Genomic DNA, 11,900 nt, shown 5'->3' with positions numbered 1-11,900 from the left:
TCTGTTTACAACAGATGCTTGTTATAACACATTGAACAACATCCTTGAAGGGCAAAATAAAAATCATAAGGCCACATAATCACCTAAATGTGGGCAGATTGCCTTGTTTACTTTCCGGATTAAACATTTATAAAAATAATCCACATCAGATGGGAATTCTTTTGCCATATCATCTCTCAGGAGATCAAGAATCTTTTCACCACTGCTGAAATTCAGAGAGAGAAAAAGGAGAAATCCAACACTCTTTCATGTTTACTCACCAAACCAACAACACTGAAAAACAATGAAGGAAGTAGTGGATCAAGTTTTATCAACACTGTTATGAATGCATACTTGATAATGGTTGCATTTTGTAGGAACTGAGAAACATCACAGCACCCAAACTGAGACCTCAGGTGTTGCAGGCACTTTTGTGCTGAACAACTCACAAAGGTAAAGTCACTAGGTTTTGAGTGGTGATTAGAAATAGACCACCATATTGGACATCTTGTAATGAATTGCTATAAAAGTAGCAACATGAAGTTAAGGTAGTGTTGCCTCCCATAAGTCAATAGCGTTTGGTGGCAGCAATAAACCTTGTACAATCAGCAACCTTTATCCTCCCATTATACTGGAAGTGAATACAGATGATCAGCAGTGGACGTGATCAGAGTAGCACTTATTCCTCATTCCAGGCAATGCTCCTCTCTTCCAGTCTCTGGACAGCCTTATCTGCTGCACTTCAGCTGTTTCTACTCTAAAAACCTAAAGACAGCAACACTGTGCTTGTGATGTATCAGAATTACCCAATAGCTGATTGATGGGTCATTTCACTGTTCTCTAAGTACTTGAACACTTATCCTTCCTGCTTTAGCTGAAATAATGGAACAAAATAGTGTGGTGAAGCAAGAGAATGTTGCGAAAGTGACCTAGACCTGTACCGAATCTATAATATCACTACTGAATTTGTGTTGATTTTTTAAAAAATTCAGACTTAGAATTAGATGGTCATGACCTGAAGTTTGAATGACAAGAATATTTATGGTACGATAAAGCTAAAATTAATGTGGATTTTAAAAGTCATTCTATTAGATGTGCCATAGTGAGAGGATGGAATACGTATAAACCCATGTTGTGTCCCAAAACAGCCTTATGGATCTTAGCTCGAGAAGCCTATCATAGAAGAGAAACAGCAGGCAAGGACAAATGGTGGATGTAACAGGAATTATTGGAAAAACCATCAAACAGAATTTTAAATCAGATCAAGAGAACAATATCAGAAGGATGTAATTGTCCATGGTTTCCCCATTTACAATGATCAGAAATATTCAAAATGGTTATACTAAATACTTTGGTATATAGAGCAAAGTAAGACAGAATGTGAAGTATCATTCTGCACTGATGATGAACAAATAATTGCTAAAATGTATACATATTTGCTGATGTTTGAAATGGAGGAAAAACAGGTTAAAGAATGCATGATGGAGTGGGCCACGAATTTTGGTTACAACATACAGATGAAACAATGGGAAAACATGTGGTTAAAAGAGTTGAGATTTCTATTATATTTAGATCTTACAGAATTTTGATAAAATGATATGGTGTTGGTGTAGGATGCCAGAGAAACTCTCTTATTTATTTATTTATTTATTTATTTATTTATTTATTTATTTATTTATTTATTTATTTATTTATTAAATTTTTATACCACCCTTCTCCCGAAGGACTCAGGGCGGTGTACAGGGCAATAAGTATTAAAAGACAAAATACAAAAGTTAAAAAACAATTAAATATTATGCCCGATATATACAATAATTAAAAACCATGTTTAAACCCCCACCCCAAACCCATCAAACCAGGCCAGATTGCTCAAATAAGTAAGTTTTTAGATCCCGCCGGAAGGAGCGAAGGTCGGGGGCCATCCGGAGCTCAACCGCAAGCGGTTCCATAGGTCTGGCGCGCCCACAGAGAATGCTCTCCCCCTGGGGGCCACCAGTTGACATTCTTTGATCGGAGGCACCCTGAGGAGGCCCTTTCTGTGGGAGCGCACTGGACGGAGGGAAGTTGACGCCGGCCGCAGGTGTTGCCGTAGGTAATCCAGACCCATGCCATGTAGGGCTTTGTAAGTCCTTACCAACACCTTGAATCTCACCCGGAGGGCAACCGGCAGCCAATGCAGCTCGCGGAGCAGAGGTGTAACATGTAACATGAATGTATCAAAGCACTTCAAATGTAAGTTGGAAATATGAGCAATATGAAGGGACATTTTATTATGCTTGGTAGACATATCAAAAAACTAAAATCAATGAAATACCAATTAATATTTAATTGAAGCCAATATTTTTTCCTTTTAGGACTAGTGGATAAACAGAAAAAAGCCATAAAAGATTGTTTCAGAATATGATTACTACAGCATATGCACGGAGGTGAAAAGATTCAACGCTAGCCCCTATAGAGAAATGGTGAAATGACAGATCTTGCTGAGATGAATAAATTAACTTCTTTGATTAAGAGAAGACCTTTACTGGTGAACGGAAACCTCTTATGGATTTTGTGGGTAAAAATAAAGTAAGGAGCTTCTGATTTATGTCTTTGGTGATTAAATTGGATGGATTATCGAAAGAAGAGTATTATGATGTAGCTCTAGAGAGAGAAATTAAACTGTAATTGTACTTTTAACGGCTGCAAAGTATATCAGAAGCTAATTCTTAATATTTTTTTTCTTTCTATTTATTTTCAACTTTACAGAGGGATGTTTTAAACTGTGGACTTTGCTGGGGGATATTGTGTGCTCAGATTTCTTTTCCAAATAAGGAAACAGATCTTCAACCAGGATATTGTGTGCACTTGCCCAACTTATGCAATTTAGGCAAATTACTTGCATATTGTTATACTTCCTGATTTACTGTTCTTCCATAAATACAAGGGGAAACTTCAGCTCCTCAGCAGGTCTCCTATTCATCTGCTGGGTGACAGCTTGGGTTGCTTCTGCTCAAAGAGAATGTGTTCCTGGTTATTTATCTGTGCCTTTCTGGGCATCACTTTCATGCAGGGTGAGTTTACACTGGTTCAAAGGTAAAAAGAGAAAAGTAAGAACTTGGGCACTTCTACTAAATTAACTGACAGGTGGTAGTAGTATTAGTAATAGGAGTAGGAGTAGTAGCAGTAGTAGCATAAGGCAGACTGCAAGGGAAAAATAGAAGAAGCAAGTAGGAAAAAGAAAGGGAGACGATATCTATGTTGCAGTTTATTTCTGTGCATGCCTATGCAGAAGAATGGGCCACAAGATTCAGGCACTGGTCTGACTTTGGGGGAAGTATGGCTGGGATTGCAGTCTTTAAGAGTTTACGGCATCTCCTGAATGCCTCCTTTTAATTATAACAAAACCCCTGGAACGTGTGTACAGGTAGTCCTTGACTTACAACCACAATTGAGCCAAAAATTTCTGTTAAGTTGTTGATTTTTGCCCCATTTTATGACCTTTCTTGCCATAGTTGTTAAGTGAATCACTGCAGTTGATAAATTGGTAAAACGGTTGTTAAGTGAGTCTGGCTTCCCCATTCATTTTGCTTGTCAAAAGGCTGCAAAAGGCGATCACACGATCTTGGGACAGAGCAACAATCCTAAGTATGAACCAGTTGCCAAGCATTTGAATTTTGATCACATGATCACGGGGATGCTACAAAGGTTGTGTGAAAAAATGGTCATAAGTCCCTTTTTAAAAGTGCTGTTGTAACTTTGAACAGTCACTAAATGAACTGTTGTAATTCAAGGACTACTTATATTGGATTGCTCTGACTACTTTGTGGATGGAGGCTGCAGGATCACATAGCAATACTTAACTGGTAGGATATAATTTATTCCATGGGGGATTTCTAAGAATGAGTAAACTGGATTGTTTTAATTATATTATAATGCCCCGTGACTGATGTTGAGTAGGAGATAACAGAGTAAAAGGCATAGAAATACACAATTTTCATAAGGGACCCTTTGCATACCTTCTCTTCCCCATATTACAAGGTCCTGGTAATGACCTATAAAGCCCTAAATGGCTTGGGTCCGGGATATCTGAGGGAACACCTGCTGCCAGCATCAAGTTCCCTTCATCCTGTGCGCTCCCACAGGGAGGGCCTTCTCAGGGTGCCGCTGGCAAAGGATTGCCGGCGGGCGACACCCAGGGGGAGGGCCTTCTCTGTGGGGGCACCTGCCCTTTGGAACCAGCTACCTGTAGAGCTCAGGACTGCCCCTGACCTTCGTTCGTTCCGCCGGGACCTGAAGACCTGGCTCTTTGAGCTTTCCGGCCAGGACTGAGAATTTTTAATTTTTAACTTATTGTAATTGGGTTTTTAATCAGAGTTATAGAGGTTTTAGATTTTCAATCAAGGATAATTTAATCTATTTTAATTGTTATTAACTTTTGCATTGTAATATTGTTTTAATTGCTTTGTGAACCGCCCTGGGTCCTACGGGAGAAGGGCGGTATATAAGTTCAATAAATAAATAATAAACCAATTCCACTTGGACTATATAAGTGGGGATAAATAAGATGAGCTGAAATATGTAGTGACCAAATCCTTGTTTTTACTTCTCTTTGGATCAGATGTCTCTGCCCAGAACTGTCTTTGTGCCCAGGGCTTATGTGCAAGTGGCTGGGTGCAGTATAAGTCTGCCTGCTACAAAGTTGTGAAGCAGCGATACACCTGGACTGAAGCTGAGGCAAGTAATGGGGATGGGTTGGCAGAGCAGTCACTGGGGGCAAGAATATTTACTACCAAACCCATGGGAGGTTTCCCCCCCCCCCACATACACATACATGTACATATGAATTGTTTAATGTAATTAATGGTAAGAAAACATTCACAGCAAGCTGAAATCAGCCTGAGTGAAAACAGGGAGAAGACTCAGTCAGGAAACTTTGGCCCAGAAAACCAAATTTAATGTTTTAACGTATTTAGTTTTATAGTTTTAATATGTTTTATGCACTGTTTTAACTTTTGACTGGGACCTGCCCAGAGTTGGTTAGAAGATAATTGGTTACATAAACATTCTGAATAAATAAATAGTTTCTAGTCATTGACCTTGTCTCAGAACTACAGTAGTATGCTGACCTAATAGTTAGAGATAAATACAAGATAAGATAAGAAAGTCACCCAATTTTTTTTTTTAAAAAAATTCCAATGTCACATTGTAATTTCTACTGTACTTGCCTTTTCCCTTGTCTTGCCTTTTATTTATTTTTTAAAAATATCTGGCTTCACTTCTTTAGCAACTCTGGGCAGTTCACAACAGCATTGCAATTTGGAGCACAACATGCCTTGCAATGTAGTCATGGGTCAAAGGTTTGTAAGCTCTGATTCTGTCTTTGATCTCCGCTGCTTAGCCAAGTATCAAAGCTTTGCTTTACTATATTATTTTTGGCATGCTAATAAAATTGAGTTGTATCCTCAAAGTGATTTAGTTGCTTTAAGTGAGCTAGATTTTGACCATGACAGTTGCCAAAAACCACAGGCATGCATCTAACTCTCTTCATGTACCTTGCCAACAATAGTAACTGCTTTTCCTGCAGAAATGCAATTTAGGTAATCTACCATCTATGTGTCCCTGTCTTCTCAGAGAGGCCAAGTGGCACAATGCCACAGTTTAGTTTTTCCTAGATATGCACAAGCCAATATATCTGCATGTCACATTTTGTTTGAGGTCATTGTCCCCTTCCAAGTTTCTAGTCTTGTGCTAGCTATATTGCTTCTGGGAATAAATAGTGGCACCCTAGATTTAGTGAGCTCAAAGCAACCTGCTCTTTTCTCCTTGACATGTTAGCAGATGATATGTGCTTCAAGATATAACAAGCCAACAAGTCTGCTTATTGCATTTCTAGTCAATGGACCTTCACCCGAAAGCATGGCCCTGGCCCTTAGACTTGCCTGCAGAACTCTGGGCAATCACTAGGGGGTAACAAAGAGCTAATGTTTTATTTATTTTTTATAGCTCTTTGCTGACCTCCAGATTTTTCAGTCTGGATAGGGTAGCTTTACTGAAAGATGATTTTTTTTCAACCAGCTTCGCTTTATGAATGCAGAACAGGTTTTCACCAAAGCAACAAAATGCAGGCTTCGGTAGTATTTCCAAATGTTTGACTGAATCTCTGCATCTGGTTTCAAGCAGTTATCTTGACCTTGTAACACAGTTTTTGAGTTTTCTAGTGGCACACAAACACCTGAAAAGCCGGGATCAAATATTTCGAAACATGTAATTACAATGATTTGAAAAGCTCGAGTGAAGTATTTGGTGAGGACGTTTGCATAAGCTTTTTGTAAAACTGATGTTCTGGAATGGATAGATTAAAAAGTGGATGTGCTTCACCGTGAATTCCTCTTAGGTATCTTGTCAGAGTTCTATTCCAACTTCCCACTTGGCCTCCATCCATAGCACGGAAGAAAACGATTTCATTTTTCATTTGATGGGCAAGCCAGTGAATTACAACCAAGGACAGGCCTACTGGATTGGTGGACATGACACCTTCAAGGTAATATTTATACATACATACATACATACATACATACATATATTTTATGGGATTATGGGAACTGACATCCAGCAGATTTGGAGGGTACAAAATTAAAGAAAGTTGGCTCTGTACAAAACATAAATCATTTGTGTGCTGTTTGAGAAACATGATAACCTTTTATTCCAGTATACTTATTTTAACAAACTCTGTGAAACTTCCTCAGGAGGGAACTTTTGTGTGGACAGATGGTTCAGAATTTGATTTCAATTCATTTCCTTCTGAACAACCTGATGGATTGACAGGAGAACACTATCTTGGCTCCTGGTTTTTGCGCAACGGTAACTTTCACATCTTTATTACCCAGTATATAATGAGAGTCATACTTAGGAAAGGATTGGCTTGTGCACGGCTTTTAGGAGGATAGAAATTTGTAACATGGCTAAGAATGAGAATCCATGTGTGATGTATTATTGGTAACTGCATACTGTAGATGCAACCTCTGCTTATGTGAATTTTTAATAGAGCAGAGAAGGGCATTGCATTCATCTGAAAGCAAGACAATTCTGAATTTCAGACACTCCCCCCCATTCTTTTACCTCTGATCATACTCTCAGCGAATGTAAGGCATCCATTCCATTTTAAAGGTAAATTATTTGGTGGAAAATCCCCACCTTTTCAAGTTAATGCAGTTCTTACTGCATCTCATCTGACATTATGGTTCATTTGTGGATCACCATGAGTTTCTATGGATAATACTGTGGGTTTCTGCTAGAGACCATGATGCAGTTACATGCAGGTAGTCCTTGTCTTATAACCATTATTCGGGCCAGAATTTCTATTGCTAAGGAAGGCAGTTAAGTGATTGTGCATGATTTTATGGTCTTTTTTTTGCCGTTTGTTAAGTGAATCACATGGCTATTAAGCAAATCCAGCTTCCACCATTGATTCTGCTTATTGGAAGCTGGCTGAGAAGGTCGCAAATGTTGATCACATGACCTTGGGACACTGCAACCACGGTAAATACATGCCAGTGGCCAAGCATCCAAATTCTGATCAAAAGATTGTGGGGATGCTGCAGTGGTTGTAAGTGTAAGGACCTGTCATAAATCACTTTTTTCAATATCTTATAGCTTTGCATGGTCATTAAACAAACGTTATCAGTTGAGGATCACTTATAATAAGGCTGTGCATTTGGAAGATCAAGATGCATTGGTACAAAACACTTGAAGCTGTTGTGACTCAGTGTGACTGCTTTGAGGGTGTCCCAGGGTAGTTCTGCATACGTTGGCTTGCACAGCTGTTTCACTGCACCGGCAGTCCCACCAGAAGTGTTGCACATCTACTCCTAAATGAACTGGAAAAGTCTTCAAAGCAAGCATGCATTACAGAAGACATGGCTGCTTCAAGAAGGCTTCACTCATGCCAGTATGCTGTACAAAACAGCCTTTTAAACATTGCACAGCCTCCCTAACTAGGTGTCCTTCTTTGGCCTCTGGTGGGGAGTCAAAAATGTTGGTTTAAACCAGGGGTCGGCAACCTGAAAAAGGAAAAGAGCCACTGGGAACCGGTTCCATCACACATAAAAAAAAGTGGGAGCCGCGTGCGTGCATCCATGCACGCGCATGCGCAAAAAACATTTTGCGCATGCACAAAACGGTTTTTAGTTGTGCATGTGCGGACGTGCGCGGTTGTCATTTTTTTATGTGTGATGGAACCGGTTCCCAGTTGCGCGACGGCGACGGCCCGTCTGCAAAGCTGCCGCTTTCAGCAGCCTGCAAACGTGCCGCGGCAGCTTTCTCAAAGAGCGCCGCCACTGCCCGTTCGCACGGAGGTGCGCGCGCACCTCTCCAAAGGTTTGGGGAGGTGCACGCGCACCTACGGTCGTTCGGAGAGGTGCGCGCACACCTCTCCAAACGGGCGGTGCCACTCTCCATTTGGAGAGGTGCGCGCGCACCACTGCCCGTTCGAAGAGGTGCGCGCGCACCGGGCGGCTGGGAGCCGCAGGAGACGGCTCAAAGAGCCGCATGCGGCTCCGGAGCCGTGGGTTGCTGACCCGTGGTTTAAACCAAGGCCAGAGAACACGGTGTCTCACCAGGCACCTTGCTCCACTTACACGTTTAAAAATGTTTGTTGAGTAGAAAATTAAGAGGCTGCCAAATACAAAGCAAAGTCTTCAGCAGGAATGTGTTTAGCCCTTGTTAAAATTGCATTCGGATGACCAAGTGTTTTGTGGGGGTAGCTTTTATTCTAGATATTTAGAGAGTGGTGTTATTGATTATGGCACCCCTTTTGTGAATAGGCATCAACAATAGCCTTTTTGTGTATTGTGTTCCTCATATATGCTCTCAAAATTCCAAAGGCATCTACCTATCTCTGGCTTAAATTACACCCATATTACTACTCCCATCGTTATGCAATATAGTGCCAGAATCTCAGAGACAGAAATTATAATGCTATTTGTTGAACATTAGAAAACAGTTCCTGTGTACGTGAACCAGTCTAAACCCATGATTTCATTCTTTCTCCTTTAGAAAAGATTAGCTGGAACGATTATAGCAATTCATGGAAATTCGGATCTGTTTGTAAATATCCTCTAGCAAATAGGTAAGAGCTGAAATTATTTTTCTAAAAGCTGGCTCTAACTCTTCCATTAGGTTAGATGCAAATACATCAACACGAAAGCTTCCAGATGCAATTGCCATACAGAATTTATTTGTTAAAAGAAAAAAGAACCTCCACATCTTGCAGAATACTATGGGTATTTCCCTCTCGCTTCATTTCCAGAAATTACTATGACAGTGAAAAATGGATGAACTTTTTCCCCCTATATTGCTTCAATTGCTTTAAACACAATACAAAATTCCACATCAAGTAAAAGATCCATCCCCAAGTTTTATACCCATTTCATCTCCTCAAATTCCCATTCCTAAATGCATTGGGTTAAATTTGCCAAAAGCCTTTCCTTTCAGCGCTGATCCTCATTTTCCCACGAGAACCTCTGTCAGTGGAATCAAATATATGCAAGCAACTCCTTGCATGGAAAGAAAATCAGGTGTGCTAATGGGATGCAGATAGTTTCTCAAACTCTTAAGACTGGGTTTATACATTGCCCTGAACCAGAGTTTAGAAACACAGTGTATGTGTTCACACAGCATGCTATATCATCATTATGATGCAAGAACTGGCTTGCAAGATACATATTAGAGTTTTGAAATCCAACCTTTATTATTTCATAAGTAACTCAAAGTGGCAAACATACATAACACAACTTTCCCTTCCTATTTTCCCCCCAACAAGAGGTGGGTTGGGCTGAGAGTGACTAGGCTGAAGCCACCTAGCTGGCTTTCATGCCTAAAGTGGGACTAGAACTCAGTCTCCCGATTTCTAGCCTGAAGCTACTTCACACAGGCTCATTTTATGATCACATAGCTCCATATTCATTCTCAGAACAGCCAGTCTCCATAACTTAGCATAAATTCCATCTCTTTTTTCTTCTGCAATGATGACCAGCGGTATCACCATATTCCTATCCGTTTGTGTAAAATGCTTTAAGTTTTGCACTTGGGAACAAGATTATTTTATTCTGCACACTGGGGCATCTAGGAGTCATTTGCTCCAGTACAGGAAGGATTATTTCTAAATACACAATTTGCATAGCAATATATTGCACAAAGCTGATGTAATATATGTGTTTGTGGTTTGTTTGACTGTTAGCTTTTTTCTTTCCTAAACAGAGGATGCTCTTCCTGTGAGGCAATATGAGAGACAAATTCACAAAATGCAGAAGGCTTATTTCTACCCTGTAGGATAATTCTATGATGTTTTGCTTTTCTATAGCCACTTTCTAAAGAAACTTGTTTCCAGGCAAATCAAATTGTCCTATCCTGTAGAAACAACTGGATTTTACCACTATAGATTCTTTTAAAATCATTTTTATTGAGATGCAAATAAAAATTGTTTGTTGCTGATTCTATGGCTGCTTATTGCTATAACATGTCATTATTTGGTTCAGGTACTTACAACTTTATACTGTGGACTACTGCTAATCCTGCTGAAGATTAAGGTGTAAAATTACCCAAGGATTTAATAATAGCAGTGAACCTGAAATAATAGCCATACATATTAAGTTCATCCTTTTTAATAATCCCAGAACACTTGGATTCCAGTGAACTCATTGAAAGTACTTCTAAGGCAATTTATATAAACTAATTAAGTATCTAAATGAGCAAATTAACAATTGTTCTGTTTATTCCGTAATCCATTCCATTATTCCTGAACTCTTTGATGGATGATAAATACCTTTCTTTCATGTACAAAAGTTCAGATAACTTTTTGTGTGTGACGGCAACAGTGGACTCAAGACAATTTTGGAGAGAATGATTAGTACAATATTACGTTGCCAAGAGGATTAATACCTTTTACATGAAGCTTGACTCAAAACACTCCAAAATACTGTACCCAGAACTCAGTATTACCTTTGAAAATTTCTATGTGTTATTCTGTTCCGGATAAGTTGCCATTCACAGGGATGACAACCTGACATACCACTCACAGAATCCCTTTTAAATCCTCTGAGTTGTTACTTCCTAAGCTAAGCTACACTAAGCCATTGGAAATTGGCAGATAGTATGTGAAATAAGGTTGGAAGTTTTAAAAAGAATCTAAGCATCTGCATGCTGACTTGTCTAACATTAAGGCCTGGTGAACAATAGTACTTTTCTGGAGAAAGATGTACAGAATCTTCCTGCTGTCTTAAAAGAATCCATAGATGGTGATATGTAAACTATAGTTGAACTTAACATGCTATAAGAATCCAGCCAATGTTTATTCATGATCATTGATAAACTACCTATGTTATTAGGTGTCATCAAATTGTTAACTCAGTGACAACATAGATTTTCTTCAGATGATCGCTCCGTAACCTGATCCTTTAGATCAGCAGTCCCCAACCCCGGGGGCCATGGACCAGTACCAGGCCACGGCATGCCAGCAAACAAGCAAAGTCCCATCCGTGGGATGCAGGCAGTACACAAAACCATGCACTCTCTGGTCTGTGGAAAAACCTTCTCCACAGAACCAGTCCCTGGTGCCCCAAAAGTGGGGACCTCTGCTTTTAGATCTTCAAATGGTGCGCCCATCACTGTTGTAATTGAGTCCAACCACCAAATGTGTTAATCCTTGGAGTTTAGTATGTAGAAATTTGTACAGGCTCTCTGAATTGCCCAAAGCACCTTTTCCTCAAGAGTAATAGCAGAGTTTTCCCCGTTTCATATTTCATCTCAAAGATCAAGAACTGTTCAATAAAGCTCTTGATGAGAAGTTGGGCAGTTGAACTATGGAGTTGACGGAGGCAGAACTTAGAAGAATTAACTTCTAGTCTGCCACAGACGTTAAATCAGATCTTCCTACACGTAGG

The 11,900-nt window shown here is 39.8% G+C and overlaps 1 protein-coding gene across 1 annotated transcript; it reads left to right on the top strand.

Moving 5' to 3' along the window:
* Window positions 1-2,511: 2,511 nt before the first annotated feature.
* On the top strand, window positions 2,512-10,452 carry LOC308667429 (snaclec purpureotin subunit beta-like). The gene is made up of 7 exons (XM_081326639.1): window positions 2,512-2,547; window positions 2,906-3,032; window positions 4,580-4,695; window positions 6,356-6,502; window positions 6,708-6,822; window positions 9,016-9,088; window positions 10,219-10,452. The coding sequence occupies exons 1-7, from the start codon at window positions 2,524-2,526 to the stop codon at window positions 10,244-10,246; spliced, it is 630 nt and encodes a 209-aa protein (XP_081182765.1). The 5' UTR covers window positions 2,512-2,523; the 3' UTR covers window positions 10,247-10,452.
* The last annotated feature ends 1,448 nt before the right edge of the window (window positions 10,453-11,900 follow it).

This window comes from Vipera berus (genome assembly GCF_964194415.1).
Source record: "Vipera berus genome assembly, chromosome: 1".
Taxonomy (NCBI): domain Eukaryota; kingdom Metazoa; phylum Chordata; class Lepidosauria; order Squamata; family Viperidae; genus Vipera; species Vipera berus.
This window is presented reverse-complemented; position numbering and strand designations above follow the sequence as displayed.

Coding starts and splice junctions, on each gene's coding strand:
- LOC308667429 (XM_081326639.1), top strand. CDS start 2,524: ATGGATTTTGTGGGTAAAAATAAA. Junction 4,696..6,355: donor ACACCTGGACTGAAGCTGAG/GCAAGTAATGGG, acceptor AATTCCTCTTAG/GTATCTTGTCAGAGTTCTAT. Junction 6,503..6,707: donor GTGGACATGACACCTTCAAG/GTAATATTTATA, acceptor AAACTTCCTCAG/GAGGGAACTTTTGTGTGGAC.